Source organism: Pelophylax lessonae, assembly GCF_965119305.1.
Source record: "Pelophylax lessonae genome assembly, chromosome: 9".
NCBI classification, from domain to species: domain Eukaryota; kingdom Metazoa; phylum Chordata; class Amphibia; order Anura; family Ranidae; genus Pelophylax; species Pelophylax lessonae.
In genome coordinates this window covers 256776493-256797810 of record NC_138776.1, presented here as the reverse complement: position 1 = coordinate 256797810, position 21318 = coordinate 256776493, and the positions used below count along the sequence as shown (strand labels likewise).

The window sequence follows — 21318 nt, the reverse complement described above, 5'->3', positions numbered from 1 at the left end:
TCAGGCACCCTTCACATCACAGCCCCCCTTTATATCACGGTGACCCTTTAAAATGGAGTCCCCTTAACATCACATTCTCCCTTTACATAATGTAAAGCACACTGTACTCTAAAAGGGCACTGTGATATAAAGGGGACGGCACTGCAAATTGCATGCGCTATGATTGGCTGGCCTGGATGCAAAGTGTGCAGGCTTTGATTGGCCGGCCTGGATCGAATATGAGAGGAAGGTTCTCTTTACAATGAGGATCTTCAGACAGGGTGTGACAGGACAGTCCAGGGCAGTATCAAGGTTTACATACAGTGGGTACGGAAAGTATTCAGACCCCCTTAAATTTTTCACTCTTTGTTATATTGCAGCCATTTGCTAAAATCATTTAAGTTCATTCTTCTTCCTCATGAATGTACACATAGCACCCCATACTGACAGAAAAACACAGAATTGTTGACATTGTTGCAGATTTATTAAAAAAGAAAAACTGAAATATCACATGGTCCTAAGTATTCAGACCCTTTGCTGTGACACTCATATATTTAACTCAGGTGCTTTCCATTTCTTCTGATCATCCTTGAGATGGTTTTACACCTTCATTTGAGTCCAGCTGTGTTTGATTATACTGATTGGACTTGATTAGGAAAGCCACACACCTGTCTATATAAGACCTTCCAGATCACAATGCATGTCAGAGCAAATGAGAATCATGAGGTCAAAGGAACTGCCTGAAGAGCTCAGAGACAGAATTGTGGCAAGGCACAGATCTGGCCAAGGTTACAAAAAGATTTCTGCTGCACTTAAGGTTCCTAAGAGCACAGTGGCCTCCATAATCCTCAAATGGAAGATGTTTGGGATGACCAGAACCCTTCCTAGAGCTGGCCGTCCGGCCAAACTGAGCTATCGGGGGAGAAGAGCCTTGGTGAGAGAGGTAAAGAAGAACCCAAAGATCACTGTGGCTGAGCTCCAGAGATGCAGTCAGGAGATGGGAGAAAGTTGTAGAAAGTCAACCATCACTGCAGCCCTCCACCAGTCGGGGCTTTATGGCAGAGTGGCCCGACGGAAGCCTCTCCTCAATGTAAGACACATGAAAGCCTGCATGGAGTTTGCTAAAAAACACCTGAAGGACTCCAAGATGGTGAGAAATAAGATTCTCTGGTCTGATGAGACCAAAATAGAACTTTTTGGCCTTAATTCTAAGCGGTATGTGTGGAGAAAACCAGGCACTGCTCATCACCTGTCCAATACAGCCCCAACAGTGAAGCATGGTGGTGGCAGCATCATGCTGTGGGGGTGTTTTTCAGCTGCAGGGACAGGACGACTGGTTGCAATCGAGGGAAAGATGAATGCGGCCAAGTACAGGGATATCCTGGACAAAAACCTTCTCCAGAGTGCTCTGGACCTCAGACTGGGCCGAAGGTTTACCTTCCAACAAGACAATGACCCTAAGCACACAGCTAAAATAACAAAGGAGTGGCTTCACAACAACTCCGTGACTGTTCTTGAATGGCCCAGCCAGAGCCCTGACTTAAACCCAATTGAGCATCTCTGGAGAGACCTAAAAATGGCTGTCCACCAACGTTTACCATCCAACCTGACAGAACTGGAGAGGATCTGCAAGGAGGAATGGCAGAGGACCCCCAAATCCAGGTGTGAAAGACTTGTTACATCTTTCCCAAAAAGACTCCTGGCTGTATTAGATCAAAAGGGGGCTTCTACTAAATACTGAGCAAAGGGTCTGAATACTTAGGACCATGTGATATTTCAGTTTTTGTTTTTTAATAAATCTGCAACAATGTCAACAATTCTGTGTTTTTCTGTCAGTATGGGGTGCTATGTGTACATTCATGAGGAAGAAGAATGAACTTAAATGATTTTAGCAGATGGCTGCAATATAACAAAGAGTGAAAAATTTAAGGGGGTCTGAATACTTTCCGTACCCACTGTATATCCCACATTTGACTGATGTTAATACAGATGTGCAGATCACTCTGGTTTCACTTCCAGATAAGCAGATGCCACCTCCAAAGAGCATCTTTTTTTTTTTTTTTTTTTTTTAAAGCCCGTGGTGTGTGAAACACACTCAAAAGACTTACACCCGGTGCATAAAAAAGTGCACACACGCAAACGTGGACACACAAAAAGTGCACAAGGCGTACACATGGCCCTCCTCCGAAGAGGAAGGGCCCTGACCCTGATCCCCCGGGGCGCGAAGCTCCTGACAGGGACTGAGGTACTCACTTTGGTCCACCCAGCCGAAGCCGGGCAGACCCCATTCTTCAGGGGGACTGCCGAAACAGCCCACCCCGAGTACTAGGTGGGGCTCCCCCGAAGGGAGACGGCGAACTAAGCCAAAAGGCCATATCCACCCCCTCCCAAGACTTACAGGGCAGGCCCGAGGACCTACGCCATCCAAGTCGTGCAAAAGTGCTCAACCAAAAGGGACAAACGTGACACACAACAAAGAAAAACAGAGTGGGGAAAAGGGAAGTGGAGAAGTGCTGGGTAGTGCCTAAGTGCAAGACCTCGGCAGGCCCCCCGGCCAGGAATAAAAAATTCCTCTGGTGTTGGCCAAAAGGCCCACCCCAAGAGGCAGGTGCTTGAAAAAGTGTGATGGTGCAGTGACCAAGGTGCCACAAAAACTCAGGTGAGCTGCCCCTCACCAGTGAGATTGAGGCACCCCTGGGCTGCCACCCCAGGGGCACGTACACCACGGGCTTTTTCGGTCTCAGCCCCTGGCCAGACCCAGTGTAGCCCTTCCTGTCAGGAGGCCAGGAATGCAGACAGCTCGGAGAGAGCCCAACCTCAAGGTATAGAAAATGGCCCCCTTCTAGCCAAATTCACCCAAGAGGAAGGGCCTTTCCCCTCACCATCCGCACTCCCACCAATTACATCCAGGAGCAGTACTAACCGTTGTCGCCCGGCTTTCCCACTCCCTTCAAACTGACAGGGGCGGACCCATTCAAATCAGGAAGGCATTGGAACCGTCCGGCTTTCTCTGGTTTGGCCTACTCCGGTCCTCCAGTTACGCCCAGAGCGCCCCGGTTAACTTCGGCCACCACCGATACTAACCTTCAGGTTCCATTCCAACACTGATAAGAACAGATACTACACTTGATCTTAGCCAAAAGGCCGAGAAGCTCCAAAGAGCATCTGACTTGCTTGGCATTAGCTTGTCTCTTCAGCTCCACATTGGATACCATGATTTGGGAGACCAAAGTATAGTCCTGCCTCATTGTAAGAGACCAAGGGAGAGGTTGGATAAATCCCACCATTCTCCTTCATCTACTTCTGCAGTTGGTGGCCCCAGGCCCTCAGAGCCTGACTTCCAGACAGCCCATAGGGCTTGAAGTCAGTTATTCTTCTGAAAGGACTTCTACATGAAGGTGTGCCCACACTTCTATAGGTGGGGACTGATTGTGTTTCCTTGTGGGTCCTTGGGTAGATTGGCTTTCTGGCATTCAGGTACAGAGTGCCCCCCTTGGGCCCAATGGTAGATCCCCTGTTTCTGCTGTTCTCTTCAGTTGATCCATACTATTTCCCCGTTGCTACTGAGCAGAGCAATGCACCCTTCTGGGTCTTCCCAATCCCAGGTTCCTCCCATCCCTGGACCCGTTGCTCTAGTCCATGTGTGCGGTAGGCTTAGACAACCTCCTGTAAAGAGGGTAATATTTATTAATCCTTGTAGCCAGAGCATGCTCAACAGGCTTAACACCTGCAAGATTCAGCCAGGTCAGGCTTCACCAGGTTTCACAGGTTTCAGCGTTAGTAGTTATCTGTCACTGCTGGGGGAGGATGTTAAGTTTAGGCCCTTTGTTAAAAGGTCCACACTTTGTGTACCCTTAGTCCTTGTAACCAGACAGAGAGTTAATTCCTTATCCCTCCTCAAAAGAATATGTAAGGCATTGGGTTGCTTTCTCCTCTCTTACATTTTCCCAGCCTATTAACCGCTTGCCGACCGCCGCATGACTATTTACTGCGGCGGTCAGCCCCTCACAGGCAAAGCGACGTAGTACCACATCGCTAGCCTGTGAGGCTCTGGGGAGCGAGCGCGCGCCCCCGGAGGTGCGCTCCTGCGCGGTCACGGACCCCCCCCGCGTGTGTGACCGGCGGACCCGATGTCCGCCGGTCACTCGGCGATCGTCAGTGCAGAGGGAGAAAGGCAGGCGGCTAATGTAAACAAGCCATCATACGGTTCTACTATGTAGGACCGTTGATCACTGTTCCTACACCTCAAGCCACAGCCAATCACAGTTAGAATCACGCCCCTAGGGACACACATAACCCCTCCCTCTCAAAAAAAGTTAACCCCTTCACTGCCAGTGTCATTTTACAGTAACAGTGCATATGTATAGCACTGATTACTGTAGAAATGTCACTGGTAACCCCAAAAGTGTCAAAAATGTCAGTCAAGGGTCCGATCTGTCCGCCGCAATGTCGCAGTAACGCAAAAAAAATCGCAGATTGCCTCCATTACGCGTTAAAAAAAAAACAAAAATGACAAAAATCTTTCCCTTTGTTAGTAAACGCGATAACTTTTGCGCAAACCAATCAAAATATGCTTTTTGTGATTTTTTTTACCAAACATATGTAGCATAAAACAAATTGGCCGAAAATGTTAAAAAATTTAGATTTTTACATTTTTTTGGGGGGGAATTTCATATAAAAAAATGTGAAAAATATTGTTCATTATTGCAAAATTTACGCTCTTTTTTTGTTTATAGTGCATGATCAAAAAATCGCACAGGTGATCAAATACCACCAAAAGAAAGCTCTGTTTGTGGGAAAAAAAGGACGTCAAATTTGTTTAGGTACAGCGTCGCACGACCGCTCAATTGTCCGTTAAAGTCACGCAGTGCCGAATTGCAAAATAGGCCCTGGTCAGGAAGGGGGTAAAATCTTCCAGGGCTTAAGTGGTTAAAGGCCCCTCTCTTTTGTTATGGGGTTTGGAATCTGGGCAGATCAAAAGGCCTCTCTCCGTGGACCTCTGTCATGATCTTTCAGTGCTCTGCGCCCTGAGCCCACCCTTTTTTTGAAGCCTATTAGAGCCTCTGCCTCTAATCATGTGCTTCAAAAAAAAAACCCATTGGAATCCATGCATCCTTGCATGTAGATTAGGGGCCGGAAGCATGCATGGGGGGGGGGGGGGAGGCGGCACCCCTGCGCCCCTAATAGACGGGCCGCCACTGGTTATGATTTAGAAATTCTGATGGACCCGCCTCCATCCAACCCAAACACAATAAGTAGGAATCATCTTGTTTCACTTTTATACCTTACTGTATTTATTGCAATATGTTTCCATTCCATATGTAGTGCATTTTTTATAAAAAGATTTGGCTGATTATCCAAGAATCAAAGACTACCGCTCTGCTCCCATCCGAATAAAACAAATGAATCCTAATTAGGACGTATTCATTCGTTATGTATCCAGTTGAATTAATTTCTCCATTCCCAAATGATTTTGTTGGGGCCCGCATGTTCAAGTTAAACCAATGGTCTCTCAAGTTTAAAAAGAATATTATTGGGATATTCTCACTAGAATAAAAACGAATGGATTGATTCGGATTATTTGTTATGTCGTGACATTATTTCAGATGCTTCAAACATTAACCACTTAAACTCCAGAAGGTTTTACCTCCTTTATGACCATTTTTTGTGATACCGCACTGCGTTAAGTTAACTGAAAATCGCGCGGTCGTGCAAGGCTGTACCCAAATAAAATGACCCCCCCACACACAGCTTTCCTTTGGTGGTATTTAATCACCTCTGCGGTTTTTATTTTTTTGCGCTATAAATGAAAAAAACTCAATTTTGAAAAAAAAAAAAATCTAATTTCTTCATCAAATTAGGCCAATTTGTATTCTGCTACATATTTTTGGTGAAAAAAAAATACCTAGGAACGTTTACGGCCAGTCGCTGTGGGTAGGGGCCCCCGGTTTGTCTACTACCATAGCAGCTGGGCGGTGACACGGGGACCATACCGACTTGACTGCCACGATAGATGCCTATTATCAATGGGCACTATAGAGCTGTGCTCTAGATGCACAAGACCTCAAACTGGCAACGATTATACCTAACCGCAGAGCAGAGTTGGACCTCTTATCTATCTTCTGTCTTGTTATAACTTTTTATTTTTCCTGTTGTAACTCTGTATGATGACTTGATCTCTAAAATTGCTGTACTATGTATGGCCTTGAACTATGCAAGCTAATGCTATCCCATTATGCAATGTTACCTTTTTGTTATCTTTCTCCTATTGAAACTCAAATAAAGATTACATAAAAAAAAAAATCCCTATAAGTGTAAATAGATTTGTTGGCACAAAAGTTATAGCATCCAAATCTTTGGGATACATTTATGGAATTTTCAGCGACTTATAGCGTGACGGCGATATTACAGCGTATAAATCAGACACCTAACTGACACTTTTTTGGGGACCAGTGACACTAATATAGTGATAAGTGCTAAAAAATATGCACTGTCACTGTACTAATGACACTGGCCGGGGAATGGGTTAACATCAGGGGCGATCAAAGGGTTAAATTTGTGGCCGACATGTGTTATTGCACATGTGTCAAACACAAGGCCCGCGGGGCTAAGACCCCGTTCACACTATGTCGGATCCGACTTCGGGGCGACCTGTGAAGTCGCGTGCAGCGCAACTTCGGCGCGACTTGCACGGACTTCATAAAATTAATGTCTATGCAAGTCGCTCCAGGTCGCCCCGAAGTAGTACAGGATCCTTTTTCTAAGTCGGAGCAACTTGTGTCGCTCCTATTAGAACCGGTCCTGTACTACTCAATGCACCGCGACGGTGCGCGACTTGCCAGGCTGACCAAGTCGCCTGACAAGTCGTATTAGTGTGAACCGGCACTTAATCCGGCCCTCCAGGCCATTTTATGTGGTCCTCGCACCTCTCCTGCAGCTGCAGCACCCCCTTCATATCTCTGCCCCCCCCCCCCGCCTTGTCTCAGCATGGCAGCAGAGAAGAGGGCAGAACTCCTCTGCCAGATCCTGCACTTCTCTGTGCAGCTGCAGAGAGGGTCCCTTCTCCCCCGTCTCAGTAGATGGCAGCAGAAAGGAGAACAGAACTCCTACTAATCCTGCTGCTCTCTGTGCAGCCACAGCACCTCCCTTGTCTCCGCCTCCCCTGGTTTCAGCATTCAGTACACTCAGGCAGCTCTATTCCTCCTCCAGACCCTGCACTTTCTGCTTCCCAGCTCCGCCCCCAGGTTCTTCTTCCAGGCAGCAGGTAAGTGGTGTGCACTCTGATGTAAGGGAAGGGTAGAGACTCTTGACTTCTGATGGTGGGGAAGTTCTTGACATCTGACAAAAGGGGGGGGGGAATGCTCTGGACATCTAGCCTTTTAAATACAGCCGGCCCTTTGGGGACAACCATAAAGCCAATGCGGCCCACGATGAAATGGACTTTGACACCCCTGTGTTACTGTGCGTGCTGCTTTTACTAAGCAATGTGCTTTGCAGGAAGAAAGAAAAAGCGCATTGCTGCTGTCAAAAGAGAACCCTATGTTTGTGTACCTACACAGGGCTCTCTTTGGTAATGTCTGGAGTCTATGCTCGGGTGCCGGCGACCAATCAGCGGCCGGCACATGCTGATTGGTTTGTGCTGCAGCCAATCGCAGCACAGCCGGGGCAGCAGGCGTGCTCCCTACCCCTGTGCGCAGATCACGTACTAGGTGCATGATCTGTTGCAGGAGAGCCGTCTTGCCGCCAAGTATGCATGTATACGGTTGGCAAGCGGTTAAAGAGGAGTTCCGCCCCCCTCACAAAAAAAAATGAAAGTCAGGAGCTACAAATACTGTAGCTGTTGACTTTTACTATTAGGGTACTTAACTGTCCAGGCATCCAGCGGTGAACTCACCTGAACTGATTCTTGAATCGGCTCCCAGGTGCTGCCGCCACCGTCTTGGTCAAGGGAAACCAGCAGTGAAGCCTTGCAGTTTCCTACCGCGCATGCGCGGCTCACGCTGTGCTTTCTCAATGGGCCCGGGGAAGGAGGAGGGCCCCAACTTCCGGCTCACTTCACTGCGGCGGACTGAGCCGGAAGTGGGAGTGGTTACCTGTCAAAATCAGGTACCCGCTCCCCCCAAAAGGTGCCAAATGTGGCAGCAGAGGAGGGGAGGAGGCAGACAAGCGGAACTTCCCCTTTTGCATCATGTCATCCGAATGAAACAAATGAATACAAATTAATTGGTTGTTTTAGTTATAATTTACTTCAGATGAGTTGAAATTCGTTATTACTGTGATTCGTACATCCGAATAATGCAAATTTCATCCAAATTTCGATTCGTAACAAAACGATTCGCACATGTCTAGATGACATGTTGTAGATGTGTAGGTGGAAGGTCAATATTGATAACATTCATTTATATTTTCCATATCTTTGGAGCTTTATTCACGTACAGTTTAGTGTCATCGATGTACCTGCAAATTATTTTCTTATACGTTAGCTGCCTTTACAGGATTTTTACAATTTCCACATCCTCGTTTCTTTTATGATGTTGGTTGAAAAAAATTTTTTCATCATTGAGATTAGATGAGGTTTCAATAGTAATGTTATCTAGTAGTTCAAAAAATAATTTACCATCAAGATAGTCCAGTGTGTTCTCCTGTGTGCTGCCTTTGGTGGTCCAGAAGATCAGATTTCTGAGTAAAACACTGGCCACACTGATAACAAGAAAATGGTTTCTCCCCTCGGTGAACGCTCTGGTGTATCACAAAGGCCTTATGAGTGAAATATTTCCCACACTCCGAGCAGATGACAATCTTCTCATCTCGATGAGTCCTTTGGTGACGGAACAGGATGGACTTCTGGGTAAAACTTTTATTGCACTCAGGACAAGGGAAAGGCTTTTCTCCTGTGTGAATTCTTTGATGGTCGATCAGATTCGACTTACGTGAGAATCTTTTCCCACAGTCCGGACACGTAACAGGCTTCTCACCGGTGTGAAGCATCTGATGGCGAACGAGATGGGCCTTCTGGCTAAAACATTTGCCACAATCCGAGCAGGAGAACGGCTTTTCTCCCGTATGGAGTTTCTGGTGTTTGACGAGAACCGACCGATTGGTGTAACACTTCCCACATTCCAGACACTGAAAAGGTTTCTCTCCAGTGTGAACTCTCTTGTGCTTGATAAACTCAGATCGTTTCAAAAAATATTTCCCGCAGTCAGGACATTTAAAGGGTATTTTGGGTTCCTGAGCATTCTGGTAGACAGGATAACCATTTTGAGAAGGTTCCTCTGTAATACAGTCACCATGTTTCCTCTGAGTTCTTTTACAGTTATCTCTGTCTGCCAAAAAAAAAAAAATTTTTTTTACAAAAATAAGTTTTTGAATACTTCATTTTCATCCATCAACATCTTTTTGCCCTAATACACAAATTATCCCACCATTTGCTATCATCGCTAGACCCCAGATATATTCTGGACCTCAAACCCATCCTGGCCAACTGTCTCCAGTTCCAAAGTCCCTAGAACTTAAGCTTTACTGTATTTACGAGAAGGCCAACTCTCCCTTCCATCACTTTTCCCTTATTTAATGTTTCTAATTTACCTGTGTGGGCCTCTGTTGCAATATCTTCTTCCTCCTCCACGTGTACTAAACTCAAACCTTCCTTCTCCTCTTTCCCAGCATGCTGTTGATTATACAATGTATTTTCTTCCTCTTCATCCACAACTTCGACTTTAATGGCAACAACACCTTTATTCTAAATAAAAAAGAAAAAGCACATAACATTATAGTTTTTTTTTCATTTTTAAAATTTACTTTAATGTTTGTTGAGGTTCTTCAGTCCCATCCACCTGATGATGGCGAGGGATCTCCTGATCTTCCTGTGTGGAGTCCCAGGAATACAGAGAACGGAGACATCTCTCTGGTGGGTTCCCATTACTGGATCCATCTGTAGGAAACACACACACTGACTGAATACATTGTTTCTATGTGTTTATCAGATGATGGGGGATCTAGGTGGACCCTCCGTACTGCTCTCTCCTTTACAATAAAGTCTCCTCTTACCCGGTAATGCGAGGGGTGGCTGATTCTCCATCATGACCTCCTTGTAGAGATCCTTGTGTCCTTCTAAATACTCCCACTCCTCCATGGAGAAATAGACAGTGACATCCTGACACCTTATAGGAACCTGACACACACAATGATACAGTCACCATCCAGACACATCCCTTGTCTGTTACTGGATAATCTCCCAGAATTCCCGACACCACTCACCTCTCCTGTTAGCAGCTTCATAATCTTCTTGACGACTTCTAGAATCTTCTGCTCAGGTATCAGGGAGTGAGGTGGAAGTACTTTGATGGCCACATGGTCACCAGATATCACTGGCGGATAACTCTGTATAAATACAAAAAAATTATGTTATGTGACATTCCCAGAAACCTCCAGTCAAGTCTGTCTTTTATTAATAGAGATAAGAGTGATGTCATGTGACCTCTCTCAGAATCTTCCTCACCTCACCGGTCAGGTCTGTGTTTTATTAATAGAGATATGAGTGATGTCATGTGACCTCACAAAATCCTCCTCACCTCTCCGGTCAGGTCTGTGTTTTATTAATAGAGATAAGAGTGATGACATGTGACCTCCCAGAATCCTTCTCACCTCTCCAGTCAGGTCTGTGTTTTATTAATAGAGATAAGAGTGATGTCACCTGATCTCCCAAAATACTCCTCACTTCTCTGGTCAGGCCTATATTTTATTAATAGAGATCAGAGTTACGTCATGTGACCTCACCTCTCCGGTCAGCAGGTACATGATCTCCAGGGTGAGGTTTAATAGTGTCTCATGCAGGTGACCCTTGCCATTATCCATCATTGCTTAGGCTGTCGTGATCTTCGTGGTGTTTTTTTCTATTCAGAAGTTGAGGTCCATGGAAAAAAAACAAACAAATGATAGTTGTTTATACTGCAGAAATTTTACTCATCTGTGTCTGAGGATTATGGTCGCCAAATCAAAGCTCCTTTGAGACCCTCTGTTGGTATTATAATGACTGGACTCTGGGGTACACTCCTGTCCCGTGCTCCTACGTCATAAGGAACAAATATCATGGCCCTCTCTACTTCCTTTGTTAAAATAACCAGACGATGGCGATCTACAATATCATACTGCTCTGCTCTTCCCCACTCCTTTTCTAATGAAGGAGTTATTGAGCCCCCAAAAGTCCTGGCATGTTATATTGTAGGCTACAATCTATATATTTTATACTATAACAAATAAATATATATATATATATATATATATATATATATATATATATATATATATATATATATATATATATATATATATAAATAATTAATATATGATAAATATATATTGTCATAGTGGAGAAGGATCTGGAGGTTTTGGTGGACCCTCCATACTGCGCCATAAGCTTGATAATGAGCAAAGTCCTTTCTTGTATTAGGACAGGGATGGACTCCAGAGAGAGAGAGATATCATTTTGCCCCTGTACAAATCATTAGTAAGACCTCATCTGGAATATGCAGTCCAGTTTTGGGAACCAGTTCTCATAAAAGATATCGGGGAACTGGAGAAAGTACAGAGAAGGGCAACCAAACTGATAAGAGGCATGGAGGAGCTCAGCTATGAGAAAAGATTAGAGGAACTGAATTTATTCTCTCTTAAGAAGAGGAGATTAAGGGGGGGATATGATCACCATGTATAAATACATAAGGGGGGATATGATCACCATGTATAAATACATAAGGGGTCCATATAGTGAACTTGGTGTTGAGTTATTCATTGTAAGGTCATCACAGAGGACAAGGGGGCACTCTTTACGTCTAGAAGAAAAGAGAGTTTGTCTCCAAATACGGAAAGGTCTCTTCACAGTAAGAGCTGTGAAAATGTGGAATTCCCTCCAGAGGGGGTTCTGGCCAGCTCACTAGATTGCTTTAAAAAATACCTGGATTTTTTCCTAGGTGTACATAATATAAATGGGTACTAATATTTATAGGTAAAGTTAATCCAGGGAATATCCGATTGCCTCTCGGGGGATCAGAAAGGAATTTATTCCCCTGCTGTAGCAAATTGGATCATGCTTTGCTGGGGTTTTTCGTTTCCCAAAGATTGTGCATATGGGATTGTATGGTTGTGTTTTTTTTTTTTTTTAATTGGTTGAGCCGGATGGACTTGTGTCTTTTTTCAACCTGACTATGTAACTATTACTATATTATATTAAATGTTATTCTTTAAATTTAAATTCAATAGGATACATACAATAAATACAAAATATTCATATAATGAAATAGTTACCTGCTGCCAGTAACATCGATGTCTTCTGTACTCTGTCCCAGTTCACCTTTCACCCAGAAGCTGATAACGGATAAAACACGTGACTTCCTGTCTCTGGAACGCACAAACAGGAAGTGACTCCTGAACAGCAGGGTGGGTCAAGGGGCAATCAGGAGGAAGTAAAAGGGGGGATTATGCTACATATTGGAGCAGGTAAAGATGTTACATACTTTAGTCTGTCACAATCTACAAATATTTAATGCAGATATTATTATATGCCTGCCTTACTATACTTTAGTCATTTATTATTCCTTTTTATATGGCTATCTTGTTATTTACAGTATTTATTTTGTTTTATATTATTATTAATGATATTTGTCTGTCTATTCACCGTATTATGCCACCAATGTATATTTATTATTTACATTTCTAGTTTTTAGAACCAGTTCACACTAGCGCAACCAGAAAGTCGCCCCATGAAGGAGCGACTTTTTAGCGTAACTTTGAAGAGACTTGTTTAGAGACTTGGAAGAGACTTGTGCACTACTTTGAAGAGACTTAAATGATAGGCGACTTTGTCTGTGGGGAATGCCTGGCTAAACTTTTTCTTCTTCCTGGAAAGTCTGATCACAGTTGCATGAAAATAGATAAGGATCCGACTTAGAGGCGACTCCCATTGATGTCTATGTGCACAAGTCGGATAGAGGTCGCCTTGAAGTAGTACAGGAACCTTTTCTGAAGTCTGAGCGACTTCAGTAGTGCATATTAACCACTTTACCACCGGAGGATTTTCCTGCTAAAAGACCAGGGGTTTTTTTGCGATTTTTTTACTGCGTGACTTTAACGGACAATCGCGCGGTCGTGCGACGCTGTACCTAAACGAATTTCACATCCTTTTTTTCCCACAAACAGAGCTTTCTTTTGGTGGTATTTGATCACCTGTGCGATTTTTTGATCACGCGCTATAAACAAAAAAAGAGCGTAATTTTTGCAAAAACAACAATATTTTTCACTTTTTTTTATATGAAATTCCCCCCAAAAAAAATGTAAAAATCAAAATTTTTTAAAATTTTCGGCCAATTTGTTTTACGCTACCTATGTTTGGTAAAAAAAATCGCAAAAAGCGTATTTTGATTGGTTTGCGCAAAAGTTATCGCGTTTACTAACAAAGGGAAAGATTTTTGTCATTTTTGGTGTTTTTTCTTTTAACGAGTAATGGCGGCGATCTGCGATTTTTTTTGCGGTACTGCGACATTGCGGCGGACAGATCGGACCCTTGACTGACATTTTTGACACTTTTGGGGGTACCAGTGACATTACTGCAGTAATCAGTGCTATATATATGCACTGTTACTGCAAAAATGACACTGGCAGGGAAGGGGTTAACAGTATTGGACAGGGAGGGGTTAAGTGTGTCCTAGGGGCGTGATTCTAACTGTGCAGGGACAGGTCTACTGGTGTAAAAACAAAGATCAACAGTTCTACATAGTAGAACTGTTTGATCTTCACTTTTACACAGGGAGAACTGACAGGCGGCTTGTTTACATAAGCCGCTCTGTCTTTCTCCCGCTGTACCGGCGATCGTAGTGTGACCGGCGGACATCGGGTCCGCCAGTCACACTCCCGCACTCCTCCGTGAACGAGCCGAGGCGGGCGCGCGCCTCAGCGGGCGCGCGCCTGCCCGCTATTGGCTCTGGAAGGAGTGACAGGCGAGTGACGTAGACCTACGTCACTCTGCCTGGCCGGGGCCGACTGCCGCAGTAAATATACTGTGCGCAGTCGGCAAGCGGTTAAGATGACTTTCATTCATTTACATTGAATTTGTGATGACAAGAGACTTGGGGCGACTTGAGGGCACGCAAGTCGTGTCCCAAGTCGGAGTAGTGTGAACAGGCTCTTATAATGTTTTATTATTACAGTAATAAAGGGCTTTGTGCTGTAGTTATTATATAGGAATAACAATATGATTTAGTTAATTTAGGTGTGCATTTTTTTTTTCTTTTACAAAAGAATTTAATCGCAAAAAAAAAATAATTGACACATTAGTTCAACAATGAGATGGGTACATCAGATATGATATAAAAAAAAAAAAAGGTTCCCAACCGGGGGGACACAAAAATAATGTTACATGAATTCTTAATACAGTATTTTGTACTGATGGAAGTCCTGGGTCCATGCTTGAGAAAGCTCAATATTCCAAGCTGAGACGAGTGATGAATTATAACATGAATATCGTTTTTTTTTTTTTTTTTTTTTATATATAAAACAGAAAAAGTATTATGATAAGTCTATTGGTTATTATTATAATGCATAAAATGATGTAGGGCTGAGTGTGGTGTGAAGTAAATCTGCCAACATCCAAATCTCGATGTATAAAGATGTGCTCAACGCAAATAATTCCGCATGGACTTATAAAGCAGAACAACATGTGGAGTATATTTCAAAGGCAAAAGCCACTTTTATTGTAAAAAGGACACAAAGTCCTAATAAAATAGCATGACATTACAACAGATAAGCATTTCTGCATGAATACAACAACCTAGGTACTAGGACAATACTGTAAATACCCTAATATCAAATACACCCATAGGACTGCCAGGTGTATAATATGGTCAGTCCAGATGAGTTCCTTTGATAGATCCCTACATGTTTCGGAAACATATTCGTCGATCAGGGAGACAATGGGTGTTTGTACTTCTGAGATGTAAATAGAGTAAAACCTTGGATTGCGAGTAACTTGGTCTGCGAGTGTTTTACCAGACGAGCAAATCTTTTTAATACTTTTTAACTTTATAAACGTGTGAGGTCTTGCTATATGAATAGCATCACATCACAACGGCGTATAAAAGAGAGGCATCTCTAAGTGTAGAAACAAAGAACAAAAGTAGTGCCATCTTAGTATGATCACAGTTTTAATGTGAAAAAATTGAAACGACACTCACAATGTTAAAAACAATATCCAGAGTTAAGCAGTCTGGTGCTCATCTCCCTTGCTTCCAGAGCGTAAATTCGCTCGTGTAAACATGGCCAGAGGTCCAGGGGCGCTTGTGGCTCCCTGTACTTCCTGGAGAACTTTGAGACACTGGAAAATTGGGCACTGGGCAACTGGGTACCCGGAAGTAATATCAACAGTTCCCCAGTGTCTCTGAGTGTCTCTGAACCCGCGCTACGCCTGCCCCACCCGGAAATGACGTCAACAGTTTCCCAGTGTCTCCGAATGTCTCCGAACGTGTGCTACTCCTGCCCCACCCGGAAGTGACGTCAACAGTTCCCCATTGTCTCAGAGTGTCTCCAAACGCATGCTATGCCTGCCCCACCTGGAAGTGACGTCAGCAGTTCCCCAGTGTCTTTGAGTGTCTCCAAATGTGAGCTATGTCTACCCCAACCGGAAGTGATGTCAGCATTTCCTCACTGTCTCTGTGTGTCTCCGAACCCGCGCTACGCCTTTGCAACCCGGAAGTGACGTCAACAGTTCCCCAGTGTCTCCTAGTGTCTCCAAATGTGCACTATGCCTGCCCCACTTGGAAGTGACATCAACAGTTCCTCAGTGTTTCCAAGTGCCTCCACTTGGAAGTGACATCAACAGTTTCCCAGTGTCTCCAAATGCATTCTATGTGTGCCCCACCCGCAAGTGATGTCAACAGTTTCCCAGTGTCTCCAAGTGTCTTCGAATGTGCGCTATGCCCATCCCACCCGGAAGTGACGTCAACAGTTCCCCAGTGTCTCAGAGTGGTTTCTGAAAGCGCTACGTCCGCCCCACCCGGAAGTGACATCAACAGTTTCCCAGTGTCTCCGAGTGTCTCCGAACGTGCACTATGCTCGCCCTACCTGGAAGTGATGTCAACAGTTTTCCAGTGTCTCCCAGTTCTCCAGGAAGCGCTGGGAGCCACCAGCGCCCCTGGACCTCTGGCCACGTATACACCAGCAGCTTTATGCTCCGGAAGCAAGGCAGATAAGCAATCAGGCTCCTTAAAGGGGTTGTAAAGGCAGAAGGTTTTTTATCTTAATGCATTCTTTAAATTAAGGTAAAAAGCCTTCTGTGTGCAGCAGCCCCCCTCAGCCCCTCTAATACTTACCTGAGCCCCATCTCACTTCAGCAAAGTCTATGAGTGCCTCAGCTGTCGGGGACTCTCTCTCCTGATCGGCTGAGACACAACAGCGGCGCCATTGGCTCCCGCTGCTGTCAATTAAACTAATTTAACCAATCAGGAAAGAGAGGGGAGGGGGGCAGAACGTAAGTTTTGTGTCTGAATGGATACACAGAGCTGCAGCTTGGCTGGGTGCCCTCATAGCAAGCTGCTTGCTGTGGGGGGCACTCAACAGAAGGGAGGGGCCAGGAGCTCCAGCTAGGGACCCGAGAAGAGGAGGATTTTGGCTGCCCTGTGCAAAACCATCGCACAGAGGAGGTAAGTATAACATTAACATGTTTGTTATTTTAATAGAAAAAAAAAACAACAAGACTTTTCAATTACTTTAGCGTTGGAGATACATATTACACTTAGATGGCGCTGCTTGTTTTGTTCTTTGTGTCTCCAGAGTCCTTCCTAGCTCTCATCTGAGCTAGCAGCCATTGAAGGTGTTCGTTTTTTACCTTTTAAAGATTTACATATTACGGACCTATGGACTATGTATTAAAAGTCACATCACCACCTTATTAGGACTATTTAATGGAAACAACCCCAGCTGGAGTGAGCCAATAACCTGTGTCTTTTATGCCTCTAACTGTAGCATTATGGTTACATTTAATGAAGGTACAACATTTAGCAACTCACATGGTTGATGATTAAAACAGGCACATCTAAGCATGCAGGCATCTGGGGTAAAGCTGTCCACATAGACCGTCCTCCATCACCGCCACCGCCATCAACGTCATCCCTTCCGCGCTGCACTCCACGAGCTCTTCAAGCTTCGCTTTCAGATCACTCCACTGCAGGGTAGTCTTCCTGGTCAAAATTGCAGACTGACAGCGGTGAGAGACGGCGGTGCAGAGGATGGACTATGTGGACAGCTATTGTGTGTACTGTGTGTTCCTACTGACACTTTATTTTTCCCCACAGAGGTTTTCCTACCATTAATATCAGTTTTTGCGCTTCCCTATTCACGTCACAACTGACCTGTTGGTTCTTCTCTCTCTTTCTTGCTGCAGGATCGTGGGTAATCGTCTCCCGGTCTCAGTCAGTGTGCATCACCAATAATGGCCCCAAGTAAGAAAATAAAAGTGGAAAAAGAACGTGTTAGAAAGAAGAAGGAGATGATTACAGTGGAAGTTAAAAAGAAAATCATTGAGAAACATGAACTAGGTATGCGAGTGGCCGACATTGCACGATTTTATAACAAGTCTACGTCGACGATTTGTACAATATTAAGGAAGAAAGAAGAAATAAAGGGGCTGGATGCAGCAAAAGGAGTCACAAGAGTATCAAAGCAACGGCCTCGTGTTCTGGAAGATGTAGAAAAGTTGCTTCTCATCTGGATAAACGAGAAGCAACTAGCAGGTAATACCATGTCCGAGAACATTATCTGCGAGAAGGCAAAGGCCTTCTACAATGACCTTGTAAATAAACTGCCAGGTACGTCGCAAGAAAAGGAAGAAGTCTTCAAGGCTAGCAGGGGATGGTTTGATAACTTTAAGAGGAGAAGTGGCATCCATATTGTTGTGAGGCACGGAGAGGCTGCAAGTTTTGATGCTAAGGCAGCTGAGGAGTTCGCTAACGAGTTCCAAAAGCTCATTGTTTCTGAGTGTTACCTACCGCAGCAAGTTTTTAACTGCAATGAGACGGGACTTTTTTGGAAAAAAATGCCAAAGAGGACCTACATTACAGCAGAAGAGAATGCAATGCCTGGTCACAAGCCTATGAAAGACCGTCTCACCCTCTTGCTTTGTGCTAATGCAAGTGGAGATTTCAAAATAAAGCCCCTGCTTGTGTATCATTCTGAGAATCCACGAGCCTTCAAGAAATACAAGGTGAAGAAGAGCCAGTTAAACGTTATGTGGAGGTCCAACAGCAAGGCTTGGGTCACTCGTATCTTGTTCATTGAGTGGATCAATGAAGTCTTCGGTCCTACAGTGAAGAAATATCTTTTAGAAAAGAATCTGCCACTCAAAGTCTTGCTGCTAATGGATAATGCTCCTGCTCATCCTCCAGGCCTTCAGGATGACTTACTGGAGGAATTCAAGTTCATTAAGGTAAAGGTTCTTCCTCCCAATATCACTCCACTACTACAGCCCATGGATCAGCAGGTCATTTCCAACTTTAAAAAGCTTTACACCAAAGCAGTATTTCAGCTATGCTTTGAGGTTACCGTAGGAACAGACCTTAGCCTCCGAGAGTTTTGGAAAAATCATTTCAACATCATGGACTGCCTTATGATCATCGATAAAGCATGGAATGGGGTCACCAAGAGAACCCTCAATTCTGCTTGGAGAAAACTGTGGTCTGATTGTGTTGTTGGACATGACTTAAAGGGGTTTGCTCAGGAACAGGAGCCGACAGTTGTCGATGAAATTGTGTCCTTGGGGAAGACTATGGGACTGGAGGTGAATGAGGATGACATTGAAGAATTGGTGGCCGAACATTTCCAGGAGCTGACCAACGACGAACTGATGGATCTGCATCGCGAGCAACAGGAGCCGCCAGTTGTCAATGAAATTGTGTCCTTGGGGAAGACTATGAAACTGGAGGAGAATGAGTATGACATTCAAGAATTGGTGAAGGAACATGGCAAGGAGCTGACCACCGACGAACTGATGGATCTGCATCATGAGCAACAGCAAGAGGTTATGGAGGAGATCTCGCCTGAAGAGGAGGATAAAAAGGCAGAGGAATCCCTCACTTTAAATGAGATTAGGGAGATGTGTAAAATGTGGGAGACAGTGCAAAATTTTGTAGAAAAGCACCATCCGAATAAGGCCGTAGCAGAGCGAATGATAAATCTTTTTAACGACAATGCAATGTCACATTTCCGCCAAATCCTCATAAGGAGACAAAAGAAAGTGCCATTGAATAGGTTCCTTGTTAGTCATAGATGTCCTACACAATAACCCTCCTTCTCTCCTCTTTCTCGCTTCCCTCACACCAGCCACGATTCTTTTCAAAGGCAAAGTGTGGATTAATTTGTTTTATTTTTACAGTACACTTTTTACTGTATTTTGTATTGCTGTAATCATTTTTATATGCATAAATGGTTGTAGAATGAATCATCTGAGTTTCCATTATTTCTTATGGGGAAATTCACTGTGATATATGGGTGCTTTGGATTACAAGCATGTTTCCGGTACGAATTATCACAATCCAAGGTTTTACTGTATATAACAATCAATACACATCACTGCATAAATAGTCATTGCTCATAAATATATGTATATGAAGACATTATGCACAGTATAGGCCGTTTCAAATACAATGATTAGGTACACATACAGTACATAGAGGGTCCAAATGACTAACTAATATCCTACTGGATGGAGCTAATATGTAGCCCCCTCCTAAGGCACGCAGATGGACACCCAGCGCGGACCACCAAACATCCACAAGGACCCCCAGAAAATGAAAAGCACCAGCAAAAGTCAGCTCTGTATCCTAGCTACAATTATAATGCAGCTGCTTTTTTGAAACTGGTCTCCAAGGACATTCAGAATCTTAGGATTCCTCATAATCCACAATTATGTCACGTCACATTGAAAAATCATACTTCCTGGATATTTTTCATAGGGGTTAAGCTAGATGTGTCAGAAGGATGTAGAAGGACCCTGAACCCCATCACAGTGCCACACCTCAATCTATGACAAACAATGGCTGCAATAGTACCAATACAATTTGTTGACTAGAGAGGTAAGTGGTTTCGGGAATTATGGGGCGCTTTCATAATATCTAATAACATACGAGAGATGTGTCTGGATGGTGACTGTATCATTGTGTGTTACATAGTAGGTGAGGTTGAATAAAGACAATAGTCCATCCAGTTCAACCTGTGTAGGTGTGTGTGGCTGTAATCATCTCACATAGCCCTGAATGTTCTGATCCTTGAGATGTACGTCTAAGAGTCTTTTGAAAGCCACCATACTTCCCGCAGAAACCACCTCATGTGGTAGAGAATTCCACAATCTTGTAGCCCTAACAGTAAAGAACCCCCCACGTTGCCTGAGGTTAAAACGCTTCTCCTCTAATCGCATTGTATGCCCTCGAGTCCTCATGCAATCCCTTCGACTGAACAGCTTTTTTTCTAAGCTGAGATCCCCATTGAGATATTTATAAATTGCTATCATGTCCCCCCTCAGGCGTCTCTTCTCCAGGGAGAATAAATCAAGCGATTGCAGCCGCTCTTCATAATTAAGGTCCTCAAATCCTCTAATTAATTTAGTTGCCCTTCTCTGGACTCTCTCAGTCAGGTTCCTATAAGGTGTCAGGATGTCACTGTCTATTTCTCCATGGAGGAGTGGGAGTATATAGAAGGACACAAAGATGTCTACAAGGATGTCGTGATGGAGAATTAGCCACCCTACACATGTCCTACTAGGAGGAGTTTAGTATACAGTAGTTAAATCTCTTTACAATGGTTAGGAAAAAAATTGTGTGTTGGAGAGATGGCATTCTATGTGTATTTTGATTGCACGTTTCTTACCAGTGGTTCAGGAAATTCCATCTTGCTCCACCATGGATCTGTATCTTTTTAAGCTCTTGGGCCCAAAGTTAGCCATGTACATGGGACTGTCACAACTCAATTAGGTTATCCATTCTTCCTCCATGGATCCATGTTTATCTTTGAAGAAACTAATAATTAGTCATGTTGGGGGGGGGGGGGCGTGGCTACCGCCAAGATGGCCGGACGTAACTAGAGAGAGCTCCGCCAGCCTCCGCTAACATCCTGCAGAATCCTGCCAATTCACAGCAGCTCCTGCTACCCTAATCAGATCTTTTGATAGCCAATACACCTGTAGCACCCTCCTAGGTAGGTGCCAGGTCAAATATAAGTATGGCTCTGTTCTGCTTATCAGTAGAGCCTGATATGTTAGTTAGCCTGTCACATGCTTCCCAGGGCCGCTGATAGAAATCATGG

At 44.2% G+C, this 21318-nt stretch overlaps 2 protein-coding genes across 2 annotated transcripts in view; both read left to right on the top strand.

Annotated features, from left to right (window-relative positions):
- LOC309564399 (uncharacterized protein) overlaps positions 1-21318 on the top strand; it is a 252084-nt gene that overhangs the window by 190450 nt on the left and 40316 nt on the right. The window lies entirely within an intron of this gene.
- On the top strand, positions 12400-19338 carry LOC309562663 (tigger transposable element-derived protein 1-like). The gene is made up of 2 exons (XM_082266940.1): positions 12400-12474; positions 17408-19338. The coding sequence occupies exon 2, from the start codon at positions 17456-17458 to the stop codon at positions 19301-19303; it is 1848 nt and encodes a 615-aa protein (XP_082123066.1). The 5' UTR covers positions 12400-12474; positions 17408-17455; the 3' UTR covers positions 19304-19338.

Excerpts from the sequence above, each read along its gene's own strand:
- LOC309562663 (XM_082266940.1), top strand. The coding sequence starts at position 17,456 with ATGGCCCCAAGTAAGAAAATAAAAGTGGAAAAAGAACGTGTTAGAAAG.